This window comes from Musca vetustissima, unplaced genomic scaffold (genome assembly GCF_032173495.1).
Source record: "Musca vetustissima isolate MV318-11 ecotype Yass unplaced genomic scaffold, APGP_CSIRO_Mvet_v1 utg28214, whole genome shotgun sequence".
Lineage (NCBI taxonomy): Eukaryota > Metazoa > Arthropoda > Insecta > Diptera > Muscidae > Musca > Musca vetustissima.
In genome coordinates this window covers 79,665-105,339 of record NW_026872464.1, presented here as the reverse complement: position 1 = coordinate 105,339, position 25,675 = coordinate 79,665, and the positions used below count along the sequence as shown (strand labels likewise).

General features: G+C 35.2%; 3 protein-coding genes across 3 annotated transcripts in view; all 3 read right to left on the bottom strand.

Annotated features, from left to right (window-relative positions):
- Nucleotides 1-7,978: 7,978 nt before the first annotated feature.
- LOC133321609 (uncharacterized) lies at nucleotides 7,979-13,561 on the bottom strand. The gene is given in 6 exon segments (XM_061530727.1): nucleotides 7,979-8,117; nucleotides 8,690-10,513; nucleotides 11,193-11,322; nucleotides 11,424-11,574; nucleotides 12,755-13,016; nucleotides 13,086-13,561. Coding segments are annotated over 6 exon segments (2,982 nt in total).
- A 2,106-nt stretch (nucleotides 13,562-15,667) lies between these two features.
- On the bottom strand, nucleotides 15,668-18,756 carry LOC133321824 (triosephosphate isomerase-like). Its single transcript, XM_061530933.1, has 2 exons — nucleotides 18,189-18,756; nucleotides 15,668-15,883 (listed from the first exon to the last, which is right to left on the bottom strand). Exons 1-2 carry the CDS (start codon nucleotides 18,723-18,725, stop codon nucleotides 15,677-15,679), a joined length of 744 nt encoding a protein of 247 aa, XP_061386917.1. The 5' UTR covers nucleotides 18,726-18,756; the 3' UTR covers nucleotides 15,668-15,676.
- Nucleotides 18,757-20,847: 2,091 nt separating this feature from the next.
- LOC133321499 (RUN and FYVE domain-containing protein 2-like) overlaps nucleotides 20,848-25,675 on the bottom strand; it is a 33,483-nt gene continuing 28,655 nt past the window's right edge. Inside the window, exons 9-11 of the mRNA XM_061530620.1 lie at nucleotides 24,286-24,383; nucleotides 21,111-21,523; nucleotides 20,848-21,065 (exon numbers count right to left, since the gene is read on the bottom strand). Of these exons, the coding sequence (XP_061386604.1) occupies nucleotides 20,848-21,065; nucleotides 21,111-21,523; nucleotides 24,286-24,383 (729 nt within the window). The remainder of the gene's footprint in view (nucleotides 21,066-21,110; nucleotides 21,524-24,285; nucleotides 24,384-25,675) is intronic.

Genomic DNA, 25,675 nt, shown 5'->3' with positions numbered 1-25,675 from the left:
TCGCTATCAGTCTGGTTGAAATTCTGATCCTCTAAAGGCTCTATTTGGTTTTAATACGCCACACAATGTTTGAATTATAGGACTTAATTTTCTGCAGCGGACGTTTACATCTCAAGGTCGCACACACCATCAGAAATAGGGGTTTTCTATAGCATTTTCGTCAATACAAGCACGTTTGATCTTATATATGCAATTTCGAACCATATTAAAGGATTAGTTTTAAAGACAAACTCAAAAACATTTTAAGGAAATAATATTGCACAATCTGTATATGGCCGAATGTGCCCCACTTTAAAATGCCGAATGTACCCCGAATGTACTTTTTATAGTTTTTTTCATTTTTTTCGATCAGTTTTGTAAAAACATTATATTTTTAAATATTTCTATAACAATACACATCGTAGTTAACCACTTTCTAATAAAATTGTCTTAAAAATTTAAAAAGTTTTATACACGAAATACTTACGAAATGGAATTGAAATATTACAGAAACATCTATAAAAATACAAAAACCCATGTATCTAAATAAGCTTATTAGCTAGAAATTTCAAACTTTGTGCCAGTTATTTATTTCGATATTCAATACCTATGTATCGAAACTAGTGATGTACGGTTAGAGCTTCATATCGAAAACGCGATTGCCGAAGGTGCCCCGATGCCGAAGGTGCCCCAGTCTCCCCTACGTGGATGGCAATAATCTAAAAAGCAGGAACTAAAAAATGAAGACTTGAAGTTTTGTGAGACAAAAATTATGGCAGCCAGAAAAAAATGAGGTGTTTATGGATGCTCCAGGTATGCGGAAAGACAAAATGTCGAAGAGTAATTTTTATTATAGAAGAGCCATGGAGTCCACGAGTCGCTTCATTTATTTCAGAAACCCTGTTGAGATAACTCAGAGCTCAAAAAAAACTGATGACAAAGATTTCCGCTAATAAGGAAGCAACCACTTAAACAACTATGTTAGAAGCGGACCCACCCGAAAAGGAGAGATCTGTATATATAAACCGAATATGAATCAAAAGGAGATGAACAACGGTGATTTTCTTCCGTGAAAGTCTGTAATAAAAGTATTAATCACAAGAAAAACAAAACCATCGAGTGAAGATTATGGATAATGGAAAACACTGCTTTGATGATAAATGTTGTAGATAAATATGTGATTCGAGGCATTACAAATCCTGTTCTTGGAGGCAATCCTCTTCTTGGAGAAAAGAGCTTCGAAGAATTAAAGGGGATTTTCAAATTATTTAAATAAATCTACGAAGGGGAATTTAAAATTCTTTATACTTTGAAGGGGATTTTAAAATTCTTTAAATAAATCTACGTTTAGAGGCCTTAAAGGGATATTTTCAAATTATTTAAATAAATCTACGCTTAAAGACCTGAGAGGGAATTTTAAAATTATTTAAAGATTCCACGCTTTGAGGCCTTTAAAATTTAAATTTATAAATCTGTCCTTTAACAAGGCGTTAATATATCATACGGCTTCAAGAAGTATAATTCTACAAATTAGCTTTGCATCCCTACGACCTTGCTTTGAAGAGAATTTAATAAAAATCTACTGGTGAGCACGATAACTCTCGAAGATATTTCTACCAAACTTAGTTCAAGTTGGAAAATGGGGAATATCTGTCCACTTCTTCTGGTACCTCCCCTACAAGATGGTCAAAATTGTGCTAAAAATTATTTTTATAATATCATGCGAACGGACTATGCGATTTGAACCAAACTTTGCACAACATATTGTATTTACCAAGCCTAGCCAAAGATGGGACCCATTGCACCACTCGTTCAGGTACCTCCACCACAAAGGGTTAGTGTATATAAATCCAATATCAGGCGAAAGGAATACCTCGTTCAGGTACCTCCACCACAAAGGGTCAATATATATATAAATCCAATATCAGACGAATGGAATGCCCGATTTTAACCAAACTTTGCACCAACTATTATCATTACCATGTCTAGATCGAGTCCAGAGGTGGAGCCCATTGTCCTACTCCCTCTGGTACCTCCCCCACAAAGGTTAACAATTTTCAATATTTTCAAATCCAATATCAGGCGAAAGGAATGTCCAATTTGAACCAAACTTTTCACAACCTATTGCCTTTATCAATCCTAGATCAAGTCCGCAGATGGGACCCATTGGTCCACTCCTTCCTTTTTGAACACCTGCTTCTATATAAAAGAGTTGCCAGATCGAAACAAAATTTAAAATTAACGGTATTCAAAACCCCATTTCTGTGTCTGTTGGCAACACCTTTACTAGTTTAACCCGAAGAAGAATTTAAAATATTTCATCCTTGAATATTTAAGACTTTCAATCCAAATTAGATCTAGTGCCATCCAAATACCTACCCAAAATTCGGTAGATTTTAATCATTTCTGTTAGGAAAAAAGGCCCAATGAGACCTCATATTAGGTCTCTGATTACGATTCGACAATATATATGTAAATCCCATAATTTGGTTTCTATGGACCTTTTATTTAACTTGTTTCTTATAAAACACTAAGTTCGGATAGTTGAAGGTCATTGCAGGCTTTTTTGGGAAAATTAGTAGCATTAAATAGAATGCAAACTGGTTAACATTAAAAAAAAAACGTTATGAAAATTGTAGGCTTTTTTTTCTTTTAAAAACTCTGTTTTAAAAATTTGCCTAGTCGTAATGTTGAATGGGCCATGCCATGCCCATCCACCATAAATTTACAAATTTGTTTATTAACAAAGCGTGAAAATAATATGTCATTCCCCTTTTACGATAATTTTACATTTATTCTTCCTAAAGGGGTTTTCAAATTTTATGGTAATTACCCGAGTTGCACCATAAAGATACTTTAATATAAGCATTATTTTACCACCAAACCTGACTCAGATGTTGTTCGTTTGTTAAAGGTAACGGTCTTAAAAAATACGCCAGCTCGCTGTGACACATTTGCAATGTTGAAAGTGCATCATAGGAAACAATGTTACGCGTTTCACATGTTACTCATTGTGACAATATTATTTATGAATTTTAATTATTATGAATTTACCACGAATATAAATCAACGGAGATTTTATACAACAACAAGAACTACCACAAATTCTACAAAGTTATTGCGATTTCGTGATTTTGAACCACGTAATTATGTTAAAATCGATACGGATATGATTATGTCGCCTAATGAGCAAAGTATAAATCAAATTTCCCGCCAACTCTCATCAAAGGATCGTAAATCTCGAGGATTTCAATTTCATGCCGATGAAAAAGATGTCAGCATTGAATTAGAATTCATTATTCCATTTCTACGTGTGCCCATCGAACGTAGTATGTCGGTGGCAAAGACGGCTTTGAGAAGTCTATTCAATCTGAACGTCAGTTCAATATTAACAACGGGAGCAATAGTGGCTGTCGGTGGTATATTCGCAATACTATTGAAATTCCTATTCACACCATTTGTACCACCTGGTTATCCTGTATTTCGTAAAACATCACGAAATTCTGGAGAATATCCGCAAACAGTGTGGAATACATATGATAATAATACCGGTAAGAGAAAATAAAAACAATTGTGGAATTTATTAAATATTCTACAATTTTGAAAATGTTTACAGATGAAGGAGATCGGCAGAACATACTCTCATTTGTCGAGACAAAATTACATGAACGGAATATCAATTTGGGTACCTGCATGCAAAAATCCATTTGTGATTATATACAAAAAAGTTCTTATGACCCATCAGGGAGTATTGGAAAAGTTATTGATGGAATGTTAAGGTATAAACTAAAGCAATTATTTATATTGTAATTTAATAACTAATGGTATTTTTCGAATAGTCTGGATTCAATACGCAACATATTGAGCGGAACTGCTGTAAATAGTGCCGTCGATGCGGCTAGAAATGGTGAAGATTGCAGTGAAAGATTTTCTACATGTAATTGGAATATTTTATCTTTAAAGAGAGGTTTTGGCATAGTCACTAAATTTATGAAATATTTGAATATAACTTAAATTTTAAATGTTTTTAATATTTATTGTGTATTTTTTATAATAAATTATTTATTTTTTACTAGATATAGAAATATTTATTGTTTCTTTTTAATCATCTTATATCATGAACCATGTTGGAAATCATAATAGGAAAAAATGAGAAAGTATGTTCGGCAATCCTTCGACACCTTTATATATGTATGTCGCGGTCTCTTTCATGGTAAAATTTTGGTAGGAAGATTTGAAGGGAATTTCAAATTATTTAAAAAATCTACGCTTCAAACTATTTAAATAAATCTATGCTTAAAGATCTTGAAGGGGATTTTAAAAATAGAGGCATTGAAGAAACTGCTGATTTTTTAAGAAATCTGCGCTTGAAGATATATAAAATCCAGTAATCCTTTTAACACCTTTATATACGTATATCGCGGTCTGTGTCATGGTAAAATTTTGATAGGAAGATTTGACACCCAATGAACCAGAAAATTACAGGCAATTCGGGTAAAAAATCTCAAAATAACGTTACCGTTATATGTAGGCTATTGTAACAAATGGACCAATATTGAAAAATTTTCCTATCGTAAAAACTGAACATTTTTGGTAAGTAGATTTCATACCTAACCTTAATTTATAATACCAAATTGAAGGCAATTCGGTTTGAAACCCTGCCGACATTTGGGGATACCGTTATATGTAGGCTATTGTACAAATTGAAAAATTTTGGTAGGAATATTTGCCTCCCAATTTACAGCCAATTTGGTTGTAAAACGTGCCCAAGCTCCCTATAATACCGAAAATTGGAAGGTACCGTTATATGGGAGCTATCGTAAAAACTGGACCAATATTCAAAAAAAAATGTTAGGAATACAAATTGAATTCAAAATACTAAATTACAGCACAATCGGTTGTAATACGTGTCAAAACTCCCAAAAAATACTGAAATTTGGAAGGTACCGTAATATGGGGCTATCGTAATAAGTGGACCAATATTTATAATTTTTAGTAGTAACATGTGATACCCATTGAAAACCCTTTAAAATATCGAAATTTGGCAGGTACCATTTTATGGGGGCTATCGTAAAAGGTAGACCAATATTAATAATTTTCGGTAGGAGGATGTGTAACCCTATGAGAACCTGAAATACAAAATTACAGCAAATTCGGTTGAAGATCCAAAAACCAAAATCCTTAAAAACACTAATATTTAGGGTACCGTTATAATATGGGGCTATACAAAAACGAAGACCGATACCATTTTCAATACCAAACATCCAAGATTAAGTACCAATGTATGTGCAAAATTTCAAAGCTCTATAATATAGAGTCTATATTAAATATTGCGAGCTCTATCGTAATTTCAACAGACAGACGGACATGCATAAATCGACATACAAGTTTACTCTGATCAAGAATATATAAACTTTAAAGGGTATCCGTTGAATATTTCGATTTATTACAAACAGAAAAAAATCAAAATCGAGTAAAGTTGGAGGTATGGGAGGTATTAGAGCCGACTAATGAGAGATATCATTATATGAGGTCTACCCTGAAACTTTAGTCAACACGTAACCTTTCTTGTAAAGAGAATTTCTAAGATATAAAATAAAGCCAACTTGGTTGAAATAATTTATATGTGACCTATACCTTAAAGTGGACCGATTTTAATACCAACCAGTGAGCGGAGCAGTATAGTCGGACGGGGCCGACCATACGATACCCTACACAACTACCTCGGAACTCAAATTTTCTGCGGATTTTTATTCCGAGCCTGGGCAATATTTAGTGATATTTGCACCCTCTTGCCCGATTAGAGATAAACAGCACCTCTTCCTCACACATACATATTTTCCGAATATTACGAGTATTCAGTACAGCTATTGTCCAGATTTTCTTTCACCGTGAGTTGTATTGTGATGTTCGGCTTTCATTTGTGGTCTATAGATCGACTCGAAAATAACACAAAAAAGTAAGTTTTCGGTCCACTACACTCCAAAATTATTATCTGATATTCACCGAAAATTATAGGCGTTGTCCTTGACCATAACTGGAACCTCATGGAACATTTCAAAGCGATAAGCGCTATAGTTCCGCTCTCTAGAGTGATAATGGGTTATTAAATAATATACGAATACGGAGATACCTGTAAATATTTAGGTGTAACTCCCACATCCGGGAACATACAACAACATAATTGGTATTAATTTAAAGGTCAACCACTCCTCTATGATAAAATATCAACTTCTCGGGTCTATGTCCTTCAGGAGTAAATATATACGCTATAGAATACAAATTTTGTCATTTTTCACACAAAAGTCAGGGTCCATTTGACCCGCTAAATATTGACCTATCTTTATCAAAACAGGCATGCTTATTCTTTGGCCCGATCCCCTTCTCCATGCAAAATTTCACGATGTTCGGGCTATTATTGCGGCCTCTGGAGCGACCAGAAAAACCGAAAAAAATTTAGTATTTGGTCCATTCATCCCCTAAATATTAACCGATCTTTCCCAAAAACAATAGGGGTCTTCATTGGCCAGAACCCATCCTACATGCAAAATTTCGTGAAGATTGGTTCATAACTGTGGCCTGTATCGTGTTTACAAATTATAATGGACAGACGGACGGACGGACGGACGGACACACATGTCTAGATCGACTCAGCTAGTCGAGATATGACGATCGGTATACTTAAAGGTGGGTCTAGGACCAATATTTCGCGGCGTTACAAACTTTTGGGGCTGCACAAAGCTATAATACCCTGACAACATAGTTGTGTAGGGTATAAAAATCCTAGGAGTAACATAGGTAATTCGAATTTATAATAGGCTCTCCGGTGAATATTTATAATAAAAATTTAATATATACTTACAGTTAAGGTTGTACACATTTTTCCAGGTGAATGAGATTTTCCCCGCCATCGTATCTCACGGTTTGATAAATGACGTTAACAGCAGTCTCAATAATTGCATCCATCAGCAGACCACCAGAATTCGTAATTACTGAACGACGCACGGAGAGTAGACCAAATCCAGCTTCAGCTAAAAACACAATTCATACTGATCGAATACCCAACAGGATTAATGAAATTTCCCAGCAGAGATAGTTGACCTAGTCAAGGAACTATTCTTGGAAGTCAGCAGATAAGTCTCGGAGTACAAGCGAAATAAATGGTTAGAGCACTTGAAGTGATCGAATATTGGTGGATGGAGGCTGATAGGATCTCAGTCATTTTTAACAGCAAAACGGTGATTGATTCCAGTTTGTCGAATATCCGAGAGGAGACCTAATTTACCAGCACAAGCAGTTGTACTAACAAATGAGCGTTATCGTAACCCCGTAGTTGCGAGAGTCAGGGAACTCATGTGGGAAGTCAGCACATAAGTCGCGGAGCTCATGCGAAACACATGGATAGAGCATGTGAAGTAGTGCAACATCGGAATTGGTGTTATAATAGTTTACGAAACGCTTAGGTCCCTATTGGACCCAGGAAAGGATGTTGGGACCTCAGTCACATTTAACGTGGAAACGGCGACTGCGCCGAAGAGGTGCACTAGTTGTTTTTTTAATCGACAACAGTTTGTCGAGAATCCCGAGAGTAATAGGGCGAAGCAAAGAGTATCATATAAGATTTCCTCCCACAAGAGGAATCACTGACGGAATCTCTATGATAATGCGGAAAACAGCTGAATGGGCAAAGATTGAAACATTACTCCTCCCCAGCATTAGGGAAAGCTGTCCAGTTACAGATCATCAGCTTGGGTTCCGTAAGCAACATAGTATAAGTCGAAGAGTGTTGGTAACGCTTAACCTATAAAAAGCCTTTATACAGTCAATCATACCATAATTTTGAGGACGTCGAGAACACTTCAATCCGGTCAAGTTTATGTGGCCGAAGGGAAGGAAAGTTTACAAATTCTTACTGGATGAAATGATTTTGAGGTCACATCAGAGCTGTCTTTTAATCGGCAATTTTGTAATAAGACATGACATGACGTGATTTTTGAATTTAACAAATACGAGTGTCACGTAAACAAGCATCACCACAGCAAGGATCATAGCAAGGATCGGCCACCGCCTTCGCACGTCTATCGACCATACAAATTAAGGGCGGAGCAACGCCGGTCAATTCACGTAAACGTTTCTTTCTGTAATAAATAAAATAAGTAATCCATTTAAAAATATTTTACAAAAAAATAAACTGAAATTTACACAGGACATTTTTTCTACAAAGACTACGAATATCCTGTTTCTGTAAAATGTGAAAAAAGAAACAAAATCGAGTGGAATTTATTTATAGAACCAGTGGCTTGGCGCAGAATTTGGAAAGACCACAGGAGAACCAATAAAAACTTCATTATGGCCGAGCATTTTATACCCTCCTCCGTGTTGAAAAATGATCAACAATTGGGGTAAAAGGGGCCAAAACAAGAAATTTTTGTTGAAACATGTACCCAAAATACCTAATAATGGGGGTTCCGTTATATAGGAGTTAGATGATTTGACACCAAATAAAATCCCAAGATATAAAAGTAGAGCCAAATCGGTTGAAACCCTAACAAACCCCCCCAAAATACTGAATATTGACTGTGACCGTTATATTGAGGCTAATCTGAGACTTGGACTAATATAAATAAATTTTTCATAGGGAGATTTTCTACTTAATGAAAACCAAAATACTGTGATCAAATAAATAAATTCAATTTAAAATGTTATTTACCTTTTCTCAGCCAATTCCGCTGGTGACAACTTGCGCCCCTTCGATTTATTCAAATACTTCATCATATCGACTGTACCACCACCGGGAAGTTTACTCTTTGAAGTGGATCCTTTGGCACCACCAGAACCGCGATTTCGTCCTCCAAATCCACCAGCAAATTTACCAGCACCACCACGGCCGCCTGCCTTACCACCACCTCTGCCACCACAACCCCCATACACTCCACCTGTTGGCACAGCACCTGGTGTATAACCACCAGGTCCATAGGGACCAAAAGCTTTACCAAAACGTTCTCCTATGGCACAATTATATAATTTCATATATTTATTCGGTTCCTTGGGATACAGTGGTGGTACATTCCAATCTTGTTCATCATATTGTGTCGATGTATTAACAAGATTGCGTTTCTTAAGTCTTTCGGGTTTTATTACACCAGCCGGTGGTGTTACACCAAAATCAAACTCCGTTTCACTATCTGTTGTATCGGAGAGTACCAGGGTGTCATTACAAGGTGGTAAGTTGCGATTACGTGCCTCTTTATTACACTGATACTCCAAACGTTTCTTGTCCAAGAAGCTGCGACAAAAACAATCGACAATGGGTTTGTGACAGGTACACTTACTGAAGCCCATTTCCTTGAGACATTTCTTTAGTTTACGTCTTTCCATGCATAGGGGATTTTTAATAATTTTAAATTGTATCGGTTGCATATTCAAATATGGATCGGCACATTCTTCTAAAGCTTCAGGATCTTTTAGGGGACGTAGTGTAATAAAATATTCACCATTCTTTTTACAAATATGCAGAGTGGGTTTTTGTATTAAATTCTCTTCCTGCTCTCCATCTTGATTACAAAATCCACCACCTTGACGCCGACGATAAGAATATTGTGATACCCTTAAGGTATCGGCGGGAAAATCTCTAAGGAAATATTTCATTAATTCTTTGATGGGTTTGCGTATGGCACCTGGTTTCCAGCCGGCCCTTACACCCTTGGCTTCAGCACTCCACAACCAACCCATATTGGGTGGGACATTTTTGCGGCCAGCAAAACCATTTATGCAAGTTTTATGGCCCACTTGTACACCCGGATACTTGCGGACCATGCCATAATTGTAACTAACCAGAAGACAATTCATTAATAATTAGTATTTATTTGATTTAATTTTTACTTACGCTTTGTTCCGACAAACTTTCCCCTTCTTGTGGAAATTCTTCACCAAAAACTGTTCCCTTTCCGCCTCATCAACTTGCCCCTTATGAGCCTTTGTCTTACAATTCCCTTTTTCCTTCTGCTGTTTATCACATGCCCTCTGCGTTTTACTGCCACGATTTAATTCCCTTTCACATCGTACATCCTTTTCGAAATCTTTCTTCTTCACATCGCGAATATCGTACAGATCTTTCAATTCGGAAAATACCCGCGTCAGATGTGGACGACAATCTTTACTATTGGTTTTACAAATATTATAAACATCCGATGACTTTGTTTCACATTTTCCACATTCATCCTGCTTTTGGTGCCCGTCAGATTGAAATACATCAGCACACAACTTTCGTATACGACAATAGGCACACACTTTTTTCGGATTACAAGTACAGCGACAATGGGTGGCTGTTTCATCGTTTTGGGGACAATTTTGTTCCCATGCCTGATCTTCACTGCACGATGATCCTCCTTTGTAATCGTTAAGAATTTCATTTGCAGTCAGCTGATCATCGTAGGGTTTTTCATCGAATTGTGGTATAGGTTTATAGCCACATTTTGGACATGCCGCCAATTTTGGTAACCATGAGAGATTTTCTTTGCACAGTGGGCAGCACCTGAAAAATTGAGGTATAATAGGTAGTTATCAAAAGCTTTGAAGACCTTTTTATGGGAGTCATGCTTTTAAAACATAAACGTGTAGAAGTTAAGAAACAGCTGATTACAAATCAGCTGATGCAACTCGAGTACCTTTACTGAGTACATTTTGGTAGTAAGAATTCCAAAACTCTCTTATACTAAACGTTTGTAGTATTAGGCAATCTCGTTCTTTAAGCGGATCGAAGTAGGTTATTCATTGGCTCAATCCTTCATTGATTCACACCAGTTAATTAGGTCAATGGACGGAACGATTAAGATTAACGATTGCAAAAAATATAACTAGGTGAAGAGCAAGAAGGGAGGATTTGAGCAAAAGGAACTAGATGAACGAAATAACTAAACGTAGAACAGATCATTGCTTTTGAGGAATAGTTCTTTTGAATTAGTTGGTCACGGAACAACTAAAATCTTGACTTTTCCGTAAACGGAGATATCTTGTAGCCTTCTACCAGAAATATAAATAACTTCTATGTAAAGGTACCACCCAATTTTTTGTGGTTTTGGTCGATCTTGGCGGACTTAGCGACGTTTTTACAAACTTTATTTTATTCCTAAGTATTTTCCTTTCTAACTTCTTACGGTTAATATATGTATTTGCTCAGCCTATTTCAAAATTTGTTAAAAATATATACTCACCTCGGACGAACAGGAGTTTCTTCAATCAGTTGAGGTACCGAATCCTTATGACAAAAATTTATAATTTTCTGTGGTTCAAAAAGACCCTCATCGGAACATTCGATTGAGATAGACCTCTGATTATGGATATCTATAAATAAAAACACAAAAAAATCAATTAATTAAATAATTTATTGAAAATATTTTAAATTTCAGAATTTTTATATTTATTTATTGTTTTGCAATTAGTACCTGATCTACTGGCAGCTGGCAAATTTTGATGGCATGACGTTGAACATGGATCATGATGAGCCGGTGATTCGGCTTTTTTTGAACAGCATGGTGAAGGTTTTGGTTTGCCCACCAAAGAATCAATTAACTTTTGATATTGATTGGTGACTTTCTGTAATGGTAAGAAGGGTGATTAAATACTAAAATAAGTAAAAAATTCGCTAATTTTTATCATGAATCAAAATTTCTAAAATCGATCAGCACTTGTTTAAGGGGGCTGTGTCATAGTATGTTGCAATCAGAAGACAACGAAATACCAAATACCGTGCACGAGTCACGATCCATCGTCATCCTGCGATCATGAGTAAAAATCTCCTACATATATCTTGGCATCTGTAGTCGAGGGTATCGCTACAAGCATGCTGTCAACAGGCAAAAATGGATCTGAGTTTAAAAACCACCGCTATCTAGGACGCAAAGGCGGAAACTGACCAGGATGAACTGGAGAAACAAGAGCGAACAGCAGACTGATGGCGCAGTATACTAAGCCTAACCTTTTCTCCTCTTTCTCGTATGTGGCGAAGAGGTTTAGGTCTCCGGAAAAGTAGACGAATGTCAAACGAAGAAGAAATAAAAAGAGTGTCAGAATGCCACGAGAACTAACGATGGTAATTGGCTCTAATACCCAGAAGGCGAGATATTGGAGCCGAGGCATGGAGCACCTGCTGCAAAGAGGGAATTCCATCGATCGGGAAATCTACGAGTTCAAGGGACATTGTCTAATGCTAGAGTTTGAAAAGGAAAGGACTATAGAAGCTCAGAAGATAAAAATTCCATCGCTATCTTCCGTTAATACCGGCAATACCGTTAATACCGGCACGAGGAAGGGGCAGTACAATTGGTAGAAGACGCCATCTTATGCGATGCTAGTGGCGAGACAATCAAACTCAAGCTGATGAGGAGGAAAAGAAACAGCTACTCAGCTATAAACAGTTTCTTCAGAAATTGGGACAGCGAGTTCACCACAGAACGCACGATTGAAGTTTTTGGTATGGAGAAGAAAACACTGCTGGTTAAGAATTGGTAAGTCTTCCACAGGATGGATAATGAAGGTCAGCAATGGCAAGTCTGGCTAACACTAAAGGTAGGTTAGGTTTGGGGATGTGCAGTCACTTATGTGGCTGCAGCACTCTGAGACCGTCAGGACCATTGTGAGAAGGTAAGTTTGAAATAATATCGATGGCAATAGTGATAGGAAAGAAGATATATTATGTGTCAAGGTTACACTTTCCCAACTACTTTAGGTTTCTAAGTGGAACAACTAGTATTTTCAAGTTCAAATGCCTCCTTACCTTCAGTTCGCCACATGCTGGATCCAGTGTATTCAAAATATCGGCATTTGGTACAGTTTTTCCATTGACAGAACGAAAATTCGAAAGATCCAAACACGTAGGATGCAACGATTTATCCGAATCTGTGGCAGGTATGAGGCCAACTTGAGAACAACAACAAGGATTTTTATCTTCACCCACCACAAACAAAATATCATTTGGATCAATTACTTTATTAGCAGCCTTGGCCATATCTTCCCTTGGTCCACACATGGCATCGTCACTGAAATATAAAATAAAAATCACCCATTAGTACATATAAATAATTACATTCCAAAACCTCTATACTCACTTCCATTCCGCACACTTTGTTTGTAGACGTACTATCACCTCAATGGTGCCACATTTATTATCCGTATCACAATTACGAAATTCCGATTCAAAGACATGTGTCAATTCGCCACTGCATGCCGGATCTATGAGACAATTTAGAAAACTCTCTGGCCAGTCCACAGCTGCACAACCCAATTCCTTTCCCGAATGTTTTATTTTTAATTTCAATTTATTTTTCATCAAATCATCTCGAAGTACACTGGGATTTTCCATAAATTCAAAACTTTTTCCCGATTTAAATTCAATAACATTTATACGACTTGATGTAATTTTCAATTCATCTTTATTGAATGTGGCTTCCACGACAAGGGTAGCGGGATCTTTGTCAATCGATTGTTGGGTATCCGTATCACCAATTTCCAAACGAATAACAATAATGTCAACAATATAACCCACGCCACCGGTTACATTTCCTACAGGAGTAACTCCAGCCATAGATACATTGAAAGGATTTCCGTTGGTATTCATTGCGAAAATTTAATTATGCTTAAGTATCTTTAATTATTTCCGGATAAAAAATTAAATTAATTGCAAAAATATCGAACTCAAATTTTATATTGAAATTTCTTTATAAATAAATTTTAGAATGAAATATTATTTTAAGTTGATTAGAATTTCAATGCAAGGACGAAAGCCCATGGTGTATAGTGGGTGGCAGGCCTTAAAAGAATTTGTATATCTCTCCTGCATTTAAGAGGCTAATATAAGTGGACAGAGCGAACACCTTGCATCTGCAGAAAATATCAATGTCTTATATACAACCACACAAATACAAACAGCAAACCAATAAACATATCGTCAAGTATAAGCGGCCTACACGAAGGCTCCTTACAATACCCGGGAACTTTACGGTGTAAAAACGTCGTCAACCTCAACTGGGTCGATCTTTTTTTACCCTCAACCGTGGGGTGGACATTTAATATACCAGTAATCGTTCGGGAAATTCATAAATTGTAGGTAGGAATATTTGACACCCAAGGAGGACCAAATTGAAGCCAACTCGGTTCAAAACGTGCCTTAAATACCGTATAATTGGGGTACCGTAATATAGGAGCTATTCTCAAAAGTCGATCGAATTCGATAATTTTTGGAAGGCAAAATTGATATTTCCTCAAAACTGGACAGATATCTATCAGTTTTGGTTGTTGTTGTAACAGTCCTATTTTTTACACAATACGCTGAAGAGACAGACGTTGGCCGAGGAAGACTTGGTTCGTTTCGGATCGTAGACCCCTCTGTCGTGGAAACGATCATTTTTGGTAGGGAGATTTGCTATCCAATATATGGGGGATATATCTAAACAAGGACCGATATATCAATATTAAACATCCTGGGAGTAGTAACAATGTAGGTACAAAAATGTTCAAAGCTCTATCTGAAATATTACGAACACGTATTTCAACAATATGAACATATGGATTAGGTTGGAGATGTACGGATGTTAGTAACAACCGTTCACTCGGAGACTATTGTCCATTGTCCATAAGAAAGAGAGCCTAGAGATGGTTACTTTATTCATGTCAGATTTTTGACAAAGCCTAGTATTCGATTGGGGCCTATTTTAGAGAAGAAAGCTAGATTATCAACATAAATATATCGATTGATTTTAGATATTTCGAATTTCCACCTCATGGTGAATAGTACTCCTCTTGCAAATATAAATAATAAATATAGGTCATCAACTGATAAAACTTGTCCATAAATATTCTACATACAGAAGTCCTTTCAAAACTCTTCTAAAAATAGAATGCCTCTTCTAAAGAGGACAAGCTTTCCTCTATATTATACAATTTTTAATACAATTTGTTGCAGAGAAAATAATAACCATTTAGATACTGTACCGCAATTGTGTTTTTTTTTCTATAAAATTCGTTTGTCTTCTTTTCATTTGCAAAAACAAAATTTTGCAAACAGACTCATAATCAGTAAACATATCATACATTTTATTATTACTCAAGTCTAACATTAGCAGTAGTATTATGTGTCCACACAACCTAATTAGTTTCAGTAAGATAACATTTCACCTTTGCCCCTTCTAAACTAACAAAGAACATATTGGAGATAATTAACAATATTAACACACCCACCCGGTGACCAATGGACAACAGTTTTTTTTTTATAACTAAAGAATGAGTTTATTTTTTGTCATTATAAATTATAGATATATAGATAGAATTTATAAACATAATAAAAAACAACACAGTTGCTTTTTTTCACTTTACTTGTTTTTGCTTATAATGATAAATGTTTTAGAAAAAAAAAAAATAATAAGTTAAATGAAATCAATTTCAAAAGAAATAAAACTGAATTCTAAAAAAATTGCACTACACACGATGTATTGTTGTTGTTATTGTTGCTATGTTTGATTAATTTTGTTTTGCGCTGCTTAACATTAACATTGATTGTATTCAAAAAACATTTTTTTATTTAACAAGTGATATAATGCAATATTTCTTCTTCTTCTGTATGAACACTTTGTTTTTTTTTAACATTAATTCCTTATGAGAATTGATATTATTTGGTGTTATTGGTTGTTTGGTGGGGGAAGATTTACTTCTTGGCGTTGATGATATCAATGAATTCAGGTTTCAACGAGGCACCACCAACCAAAAAGCCATCAATATCAGGTTGAGCAGCCAATTCTTTGCAGTTGGCAGCGGTAACAGAGCCACCATATTGAATGCGTAGAGAATCGGAAACTTCCTTGGAGATGTTTTCAGCCAACCATTTGCGGAGATAGGCATGGACTTCTTGAGCCTAAAAAAGAATAAATTACATAGAAATAAATTATTATAATGTCGTATAGGGTATAATATTGGCCTTTGTATACGGCAAATAAAATTAATTAAAAAATGTTTTTACATGTGTACAAAAACGGGTGTCTAGTTTTTGGCACATAGCCAAAATGTTTTTAAATTTCTTTTCGGAAAACTGTTGATCTTTTATTTCCCTTTGTTTTTCTTTTGTTTGTTTGTATGTGCCTAAATATATTATGTACCCTATGCTGTAATCGAACTATTGTTTAATTGTTTACTAAAAAACAAAACAACATTCTTAAATACTTCGTTTAACAATAGAAAAATTAAGGGGGGTCAGGACAACAAAAGAAAATACAATAAGGATATAATATTACATCAGATCATTTACAGATATTTTAAGAGACTTGTGTATATGTATTCAATATCCCTAAAATAAATTTTATAGTAATTAAGTATTTTTTAGGATAGGATGTGTGGTATAGTTCCCATAAAACGCAACTCCCCAATATTGGAAATATTGGGGCACGTTTTTGAAACTAAAATGGTATCATTCTAGCAAAACCTATCAATATTAGTCCACATTTTAGGCTAACCCCTTATAAAAATACAAACTTTTTATACATTCCTTAGATAAAACTAAGCTCTTTCAATAATAAAATCATCCACATATTAAAGTTTTCGATGTATATTTATTTAAATAGTATCCATTTATAGATTGTAGATCTACTAAAGATCTCCAGGTAGATAATTTTTGTAAAAGAAGACTTTTCATATGACTATGAATGAAATCCTTAGACAGAAGAACTTTTTCTGTACATCAAAAGATAAGCTTTTGATAGTCATGGAATATCATAATATGCACGTCCATAAAATACCTATATTTTTCTAGCATGAGAAATTTTCTTTCTGCATATGGTATAAATATATTCAAAATTCTACAAATTCGAACCTCAAAAGAGTGCAGCATTATAAGAGAATTAAACTTCGGACATATCAATGTATTCAATCGCGAGAACAAACCCAAACTAAACATTGTCAAAATGTACTGCGGAGATTCATATTTAAAAGCTTTATAGATTAAGCTGATTTTAATGAAACTACCAAAAGAACATCCCAGAAAATCTAAAACATACTGTTCAAATCAACTTCAATTTGAAGTCAATATAAATACCTAATGTTTTCATGTGGTCGACTTTCTGGATTTCAATACCCCTACATGGATGACGGGTATTTCAGAAGACGATGCATTGAATATCATCGGTTTACTCGAGTTTTCAATACACCATACTTCAACTCTGGCGTATATATGTTTGGATGTTAAACATTAACCCACGAATATCGTCTTTAGGCTCAGGGTATGATATTGTCGGTCATGTCCCACTTTATTACTTTCCTTGCTGCTTACTTTTAAATCCTACAATTTGCTTTTATTTCTTTAAGATTCCCCATGGTGATTGCGATGGACACTGATAACGGCAAAATTTTTTTGACAAACCAAAATTTAACACTTCTAGTACAGTGTTTTGGTGTAATATGCTGCTACATTAGGGACATATTCTCTACCTACCTACTGCTTTTTTATAATCAACTACTGTAATTTTTCCTTGTACTAATGAAATTGGATTTTAGGCTCTAGATTAATATCTGTAGGTTTCCGAACGATTCAAACATAATGAATGACTAGTCCCATAATGAACACTAGTCCTATATTCGTTACACAGGAAACCATTATACAGAATAAATTCAATATTATTCCTAATATAGACACAAGATATAGAATAGGTCTCCTGCAAGCAAAAGTGATTTATTCTCTTACTGGTCTCCCACAGTGTTCCCCTTGGACAGAAACCATGTAAATATGCTTGTTTCTCCAAAATTCAAAACTACAAAATCATATTATTAATGATCTTTCCTACATTTAAATTTATGGAACCTAATACTCCACTTCAATTAACAGTTCGGCTTTAGCAGTCTTCTTATTACTATATGCCATCATCACTCACTACCTTTAAAGGGTAATAATTGTTTTCATGGCTCTACAATAGAAAAATATACACGATTCAATATGAAAGCAAAGTCTACAACAATATCTCCTTTCCAAGGTCATTTTGGTTGACCTTTAAAATTTTCTAAATATCATTTCGACATTTGACTTTTCATATACTAAACATATAATAAAAATTTTAACAATAATAATTTCACATAAAACACCCCTTTCCTCTTCTTTTTATAACAACCTCCCCTTATCTACCCTTGCACTTAGATACTTAATCCAATACAATTTTTTGCGATTACAAACTTACTTGTTGGGGAGTGGCAGTTTTACCAGTACCAATAGCCCATACGGGTTCATAGGCAACAACAACATTGGTCCAATCCTTAATGGTCTTAGCATAGGCAGCCATTTGGCTAGCAACAACAGCTTCAGTTTTGCCAGCTTCACGTTCTTCCAATTTTTCACCGATACAGGCGATGACCTTCAAACCTTCGGCCAAAGCATGGGCAGCCTTTTCAGCAATCAATTCATCGGGTTCACCGAAAACATGACGACGTTCCGAATGGCCCAAGATAACCCAACCAGCACCGACATCCTTCAACATAGCTGGCGAGACTTCACCGGTGAAGGCACCCTTGGGAACTTTGTAGCAATTTTGACCGGCAACATTGAATTTGGCGGGCAAGAGATCGCGAGCAAAGTTAATGTAGACGAAGGGACAACCCAAAACAATTTCAACATTTTCATCCAAAGTGGCACCGGACAAGGTTTTGCACAATTCAGTGATAGATGCCTTATCACCGTTCATCTTCCAGTTACCACCAACACAGAATTTGCGAGCCATGTTTAAGGTTGTTGTTTTTTAGTTGTTCTTTACAGGGAGCGGGCTATTATGGAAATAACAAGATTTCGGTTAAAATAATTTGAAAAAGCGAATATTGAATATTTTGTAATTATAGTTTTTTTTAAATAACGAACTTTTCTCTCCTTTCACTTTCTTTTAGTACCTTTCTCGACGATTGCTATTCGGCGAATAAGTACGACCTTAGTATGACCTTGTTGTAGTTAACAATAGGGGGATGTAGTTCGATTTTGTGTTTAATCGATTGCTTGACTTTTGTGTTGCAATATAATCGATTAGTCGATAATGAATTTTTTGATGTCGACTTTTGTACAATGGGATGATTTTTGTTAAATTGGAATTTGGAATACCTATAAAAATGATAAAAGGCAGGCCAGAGCTACTTGCTAATTACATAATTAAAAATTTGTCTATATCAGAAATTCTACAATATAGGTAATGGAATATAGGCGAATTACACTGTGCAATTTGTAATTAGAAAATTGCCGGTCAAAATTCCGTATTTGCCCAATTTTAAAAACTTCCTATAATTTGTTTAGGAATAGGTTCAAATTCCTAATTATGGAGAAATTATGCTATTCTATTTTATTTTTGTGTGGTGGGCAGTAAATATAAAAAATGTGGGTCTGCAACCGTACCCAAAAAGTGATACACTTTTTAAAATTTAAAAAGGGAAAATCGAAAATAATTCTGTTTGATTCTTTCGGGTCCGGAAACATTGCAATTATAAAGGAAAAGTGAAAAAAATCAATTAATAGAACATGTTTGGCTTTGCATATGGTCTGTTCTCATACTACAAGAATCTACTATTTTCTTCGATAGAATACGGAAACTGGACGACGAAAAGCTGCAAACACAAAAGATAGCGGAAGCCTGCTCCGCTCATCTTACCCACTTGCTTGACGAAAGCACTCTTTGATAATATAGAAGCACAATAGCAAAGAATTGCCCACTCCCTACAAACTGCAGCAAAGGCAAAAATTGGGTACCAAAGGCCACCATTAAGAAACCCATGGTTTCATCAGGAGTGTCGTAATGCGCAGCGTATGGGGCAACACTGTAGCAACACGAATGCGATGGAGAATTATCCGGAGAAAAGGAGAGAGGAAAAACGTATCTTCAGAAAAAAGAATAAAGAACAAGAAAAACGTGAGCGTGAGCAAATCGGGATGTACAGGAGTCAGAATGAAGTCCGGAAATTTTACCAACGAGTAAAACACCAAACGGAAGGCACATCCTCCTGTGGATATGAAGAAGGAAGCCTGGTGACAGATACAGACAGCGTGTTAAGGATATGGGAGAAACATTTTGCGAAGCTTCTGGTATCAAATACTGGCGGTGAAGAAGATACCCCAGAACCAATAAGAGATGACGGTATAGAGTCTATACCACCTAGCCAAGATGAGGTCAGAGTAGCAATTAATCGGCTGAAGAACAATAAAGCAGCAGGTGTCGATGATAGAGTAATGCATGCCTAATGATTGGAACCTCAGCATCCTGTGTCCCGTGCACAAAAAAGGAGACAAGCTTGGCTTATGGAACAACCGTTCTTTCATAAACCTGCAATGTATGTAGCTTCCGCTCTTTACAACTTATTTTAGGATGATAACAATTATGTCTTCAAGTGTGGCGACTACATCATTAATAGTAAACAAATTCATAAAATTACAGAAATCGACACAAAAATATATTTCGTTTTTTAAGAAATTTTGCATTTTTTTATAATAAATATACACGTATAAATACAATAAATTTCTAAAATTTACCTATACGATACAACAATTACAAAGCATGGTATAAAATTTTCGTTTAAAAAATTTACGAAAATTTGCATTTGTTTTTGATAATTTTACTGTTAAAAATACTGTACAAACAATATAATTTTCTATAGAGAAGAGAACAACCACAATTTGTTTTGTTTATGTTTTCATATACATACATATACACATATATTGTGTATATATATATATATATATGTTATATAACTCATATAAAACTAGTTAAACATAAAAATTTATTTATTATACTATAGCACTACACGGCATTAGTTTTTGTTGATGTAATTCTTTGTAGAATTGTTGTTAGTGATGATAGTTGCTGTTGTTCATTTATGTGAAGCAAAACAGGATAGACAAACCCGCACCGGTTTCCCCACTTGACCATTTTCATTGAGCAGCGGCAGTGTGTGATCGGAACAGGCTTTACAGAAAATCTCACCACAACTGCGACAATGATGTTTGCGTCGTGTTAAATTGAATTCTTTTCGACAACTGGTACAATGCGTGGTTATTGAATCGGGTGCCCAGAGTCCAGTACTGGCCCCTGGTGTTGTTGCTGTCTGTTGTTGTACTTCTCCCGCGCTACCACCTCCACTACCAGCACTCACTAACGAAGACATTGAGTTATTTAACATATCCTGTTGCAGTTTTTCCTTCTCCTTCAGTTCGGAAACCTTCAGTTTACTTTCACTTAATTGTATACCCAATTCTTCGAGGGTAATTTGAGCCTCTGACCATTGATGTCGTAATTTTTCTAGTTCAGGTTTTAGTTGTCTCGTTGATTGTACTTCGGCACTGAGTTCTTTTATTTGATTTTCTAGCGTAATTATTTTCTCCTTCAGCTGCAATTCAGATTCCTGCAATGCTATCCGCAATTCGTGTTCTTTTTTTAGTTCATTTTCGGCACGTGTTGCACGCTCTTCGGAAGCGCTAACCTGAGTAGATAAGGTTTGTGAGGTAGTCTTGAGAATTTCACCTAAATTCACTTTATCGTTGCTCCATCTAAATGAGAAAAGGGGAGGGAGAGAAAAATGAAGTTGCGGAAAAAGAAAGTGGTATTAATTATAAATAGGAAGGTTAAAAATTAAAGTTTTGAAACTGGTTTTGGGTTTTTGGCGCAACATTTTGTTTTAAACAAATATTGGATATTTTCAAATTTTCTCATCAATGATGGGTGCGAAATCAATGCCTTTTCCACATTCCTTGTTTATAAAATAATCCTTGAAAAAATATGGCTATTTTTTTAACGAAACATCGACACACCTCTAATATTAACTATTCGGTTTAAGTTGGTGTGGCTCCCTTAGTACCCTTAGTCCCCATTGCCACAAGAAAACTTGACGATCAATGACAGCATCACTACACATGGTGAGTCCCTGGAATATGGATCGCCTGAGTCAGGAAAACATTCCATAAGGGACTATACCCTAATGGCGGACGAGGGGGATAACTTTGATTGTACAATAGACATAATGCCACCCTCTAGTCAGCAAGCGAAATGATGAATAACTGTACGAATTCGCCGACTTCTGTCGCTAAGCTGGTGTTTTAGAGGCAGACAGCTAGTGTAGAGAAAGGAATCACAAATAAAACTCAGACCCCACCTTCGCAAGTGCAAAAATTCCTAAATTTGACACCGACATTTACCCGGACTCTTTTTTAAATATTAAAAAAAAACCCGATGGTGGGGACGATTTTTACTCTCTGATCAACGAGTGTGTCCCTCCTTTGTCTATTTGAAGAATGTGGAACTTTCCGCCGGAGTCACCTGAGAGCATCCCGTATACGAACCCTATCAGCCGAGGATGTAGCACCATCATTTACGAGGCAAGATCTACATAGCTGATCTGATGGGCTTCTTCCATCTGAGTAATATGAAAATAACCGCCACCAAATCCACAGACACACTTTTCATCAAACAACATAAAGCTCCCGTGAAAAGTAAAGATAAGGTCCTGAAGTCGCTAATCAGCAGACAAGGAGAGCTTGGTGGTCAGTGTGGTTTCCGAATGTAAGAGAAACGCAGTGGAAAAATATTCGAACTGCCAGAATGTTGCCGCTGAGAACTACAACAGACTGCCTCCTCAAGACAACAGTGGACCATCTTCGTGATGAGTCGAAGATTCATCGACACAACCAAATGTTACAGTACTTGCTTGGGTTTTATCGTCGGGAACACCCACATCCATAGCCTAATGGACAAACATCCCCCGCCCAGGCACGTTAGTGGAGGTCTTCATGATCTTTTGTGAGAGAGAGTTCTCATTCTAGATCAACAATCTTGTCCGGTCCATTTTTTGTCAGAAACCATTTATCATTCATAACAGCAGAGAAGAAGCAATTGTCTGGATCAACACAAGTGGTCTTTGCACTGATAATATAAGGATTTTTACTTCAGTTGCTACAACAACAACAAGTTTTGGTCTCCAAGTGAAGCGACTGCTAATTGGTAGTCGCACAAACTTTAACCTAACTAAGAGCGTTGAAAAAAAAAACATTATTAAAAAATCGAATCGACCTTAAAAATATTCTTCAAAAAAAAAAAAAAAAACTGCGCCTTTGATGGACCTTCCTAAAAAATCTACCCTTATAATGGACCTCGATTCAGTGTGCCATGCAAAATTTCGCCTCAATCTGCAAACCGTGGGAGTTTAGTGTACCATTTACATCAAATCCGCCGAATATATATATATATATATATATATATATATATGGGAAGTGTCAGGCCGCGTGGTGTCCTAAGGATGCATGAACAAAACCCCTGGCGAAGTTGTACCTTTGGGCATGGTCGTATCTGAGGCCGTCCTCAAGTGTAGAGCAGCTTTGGAAGAACTTACTTACAGCTATCGGCTTTGTTGTGTACCAGGACCAGGACGTGACATCTTTGGTAATGACTTAATTTGAAACAGCATAATTACAAACCTAAATTAGTTGGGAAAGTGCAACCTTGACACGTAATAAATCTTCTGTCTGATCTCTGTAGCCATCGACATTATTCCAAACTTACCTTTTTATATCTTCCTGTAAGCTTCTCATCTCTCTTTATTTCCCCAATCTTCTCTCCCCTATAGATCGCCCCTTATCTCTTTTCTTCTCGTGGATGATCACATCGGACCTGACGGTCTCAGAGTGCTGCAGCCACATAAGTGACTGCACATCCCCAAACCTAACCTAACCTGTGCAACATTCTGATAAAATCAGACGAAAATATATTTGGGAGATATATCCAAAACCGCACCGATTTTTACCAATTTCAATAGGTCAAAATAAATAAGCTGTACCAAATTTCATCCAAATCGGATCATAAAGTGCTGCAGCCACATAAGTGACTGCACATCGCCAAACCTAACCTGAGCAACTTTCAGATAAAATCAGACAAAAATATCTTTGGGAGATATATCCAAATCCGCACCGATTTTCACCAATTTTAATAGGTCCAAATAAATAATATGTACCAAATTTCATCCAAATCAGATCATAAATACGACCTGTACTTTATTTATAATTTAAAATCAACAGACGGACATCGAGTCAGAAAGTGATTTTATGCATATTTTCATAAGGAACCATGAGTCTATCTCGTTGCCTGTGGTGAAGGGTATAAAAATAAAGAAGTGAAGGCAAATTAATTCGATTCCAAATATTTCAAAAGTGTAGAGGTTATTAAAATTTAAAAAAATTTCACCATCTTGTCATGCCAAAACACCAAAACCATGTTTCCATTATCTTACTGAGAATGAAAAAAGAAAACTAACTAAACTTACTTTTGTTCTAAGGTGGCTATCGTTGTGGCCATGTATTCTTTTTGTGACTCTAATTTTTTCAAAACTTCCGTCTTGTGTTTTAGCGATGATTCACATTCCTGGCGAATATAAAACGAAGAAGAAAAAAAAACAATTTGAGAAAAACACACAACATTTTTTGGTACATTTTCCGTTTTATTTGAATATCATTTAAAATTATTGTTAATAAATTAGTAAAGTAAAATGAAAAAATATATAAAATAAAGAACCCATTTTTAATCATTTTTATTAGTTTATAACATTCCAAACACCATTTTTTGTTATATATGAGTGTAGTAATGTGATGTTTAGAGACTCTTTGTTATTAAATGAATTCGAAGAAGAAGAAAATAAAAAAATGCATTTCTAAATTCAATACACTTGAAATAATATAATAATATAATATCATATAATACTAATATGTATGAATTAATAATAAAATTTATATGTAAATGAGTGAGTGTTTGACGAGTTATATATATGTATAATGTAAGTTATGTATGTAGATATAAGTTAGTTGAAGCATGGTACAAGTTAAAGCTTTCCTTTAAATTATTGTTTTCAACTTTTCTTTGTTTTTTTTTTTTGGTTTTTTAATACGAAAAAAATCTAAATTATTTTTTTTTGGTTGTTGTTGAATATAATCTAAATTGAAAATCTACTTAATTTTTTTATAATAATTCAATATAATCATATCATTCAACACAGATAATATAATTTATAATATATAGTTGTGTTTTTTGTCATATATTATATCTCTTTACGACCAATGTTCATCTATATATTTGTTTTGTAATTTCAACATTTTTGCTAAGTTTTATCATTTATTAGTATTCCTTTGTATTTTTTGTTCCTTTAGTTTCTTTAGACTGTTAACCAACCATCATTTTGGTTATAAACATCTAGGATTTCTTTTATAATGGGTTCTAGAAGAAGTTCTAGGTACCATAAACCACATCATCAAATTTTTATATTTTTCTACATTTCTTTCAATATGCGAAATATTTTATTTGAAAAGTCTTAGATTAACTCAATTGAAATTCGTTTTACTTTCTTGTTTTCTCGTGAACTATATATATATCAATCTAAAGGATTTCAAAATCAACACTTTTTACACATGTTATTCAAAACATATGTAATGTAATGTTTGTTTGTAATTCATTCATGTTTCATTTGTAATTCATAGAATACCTTCCGAAATTCCTAGAATTCCATTTGAAATTCTCATACTTCTATTTGAAATTCCATGTAATAGCACCTGCAATTCATAAAATTCCATTTGAAATAAATAAAATACCATTTGAAATTCATAAAATTATATTTGAAATTCATATCATTCCATTTGAAATTCATAAGAATTCATTTGAAATAC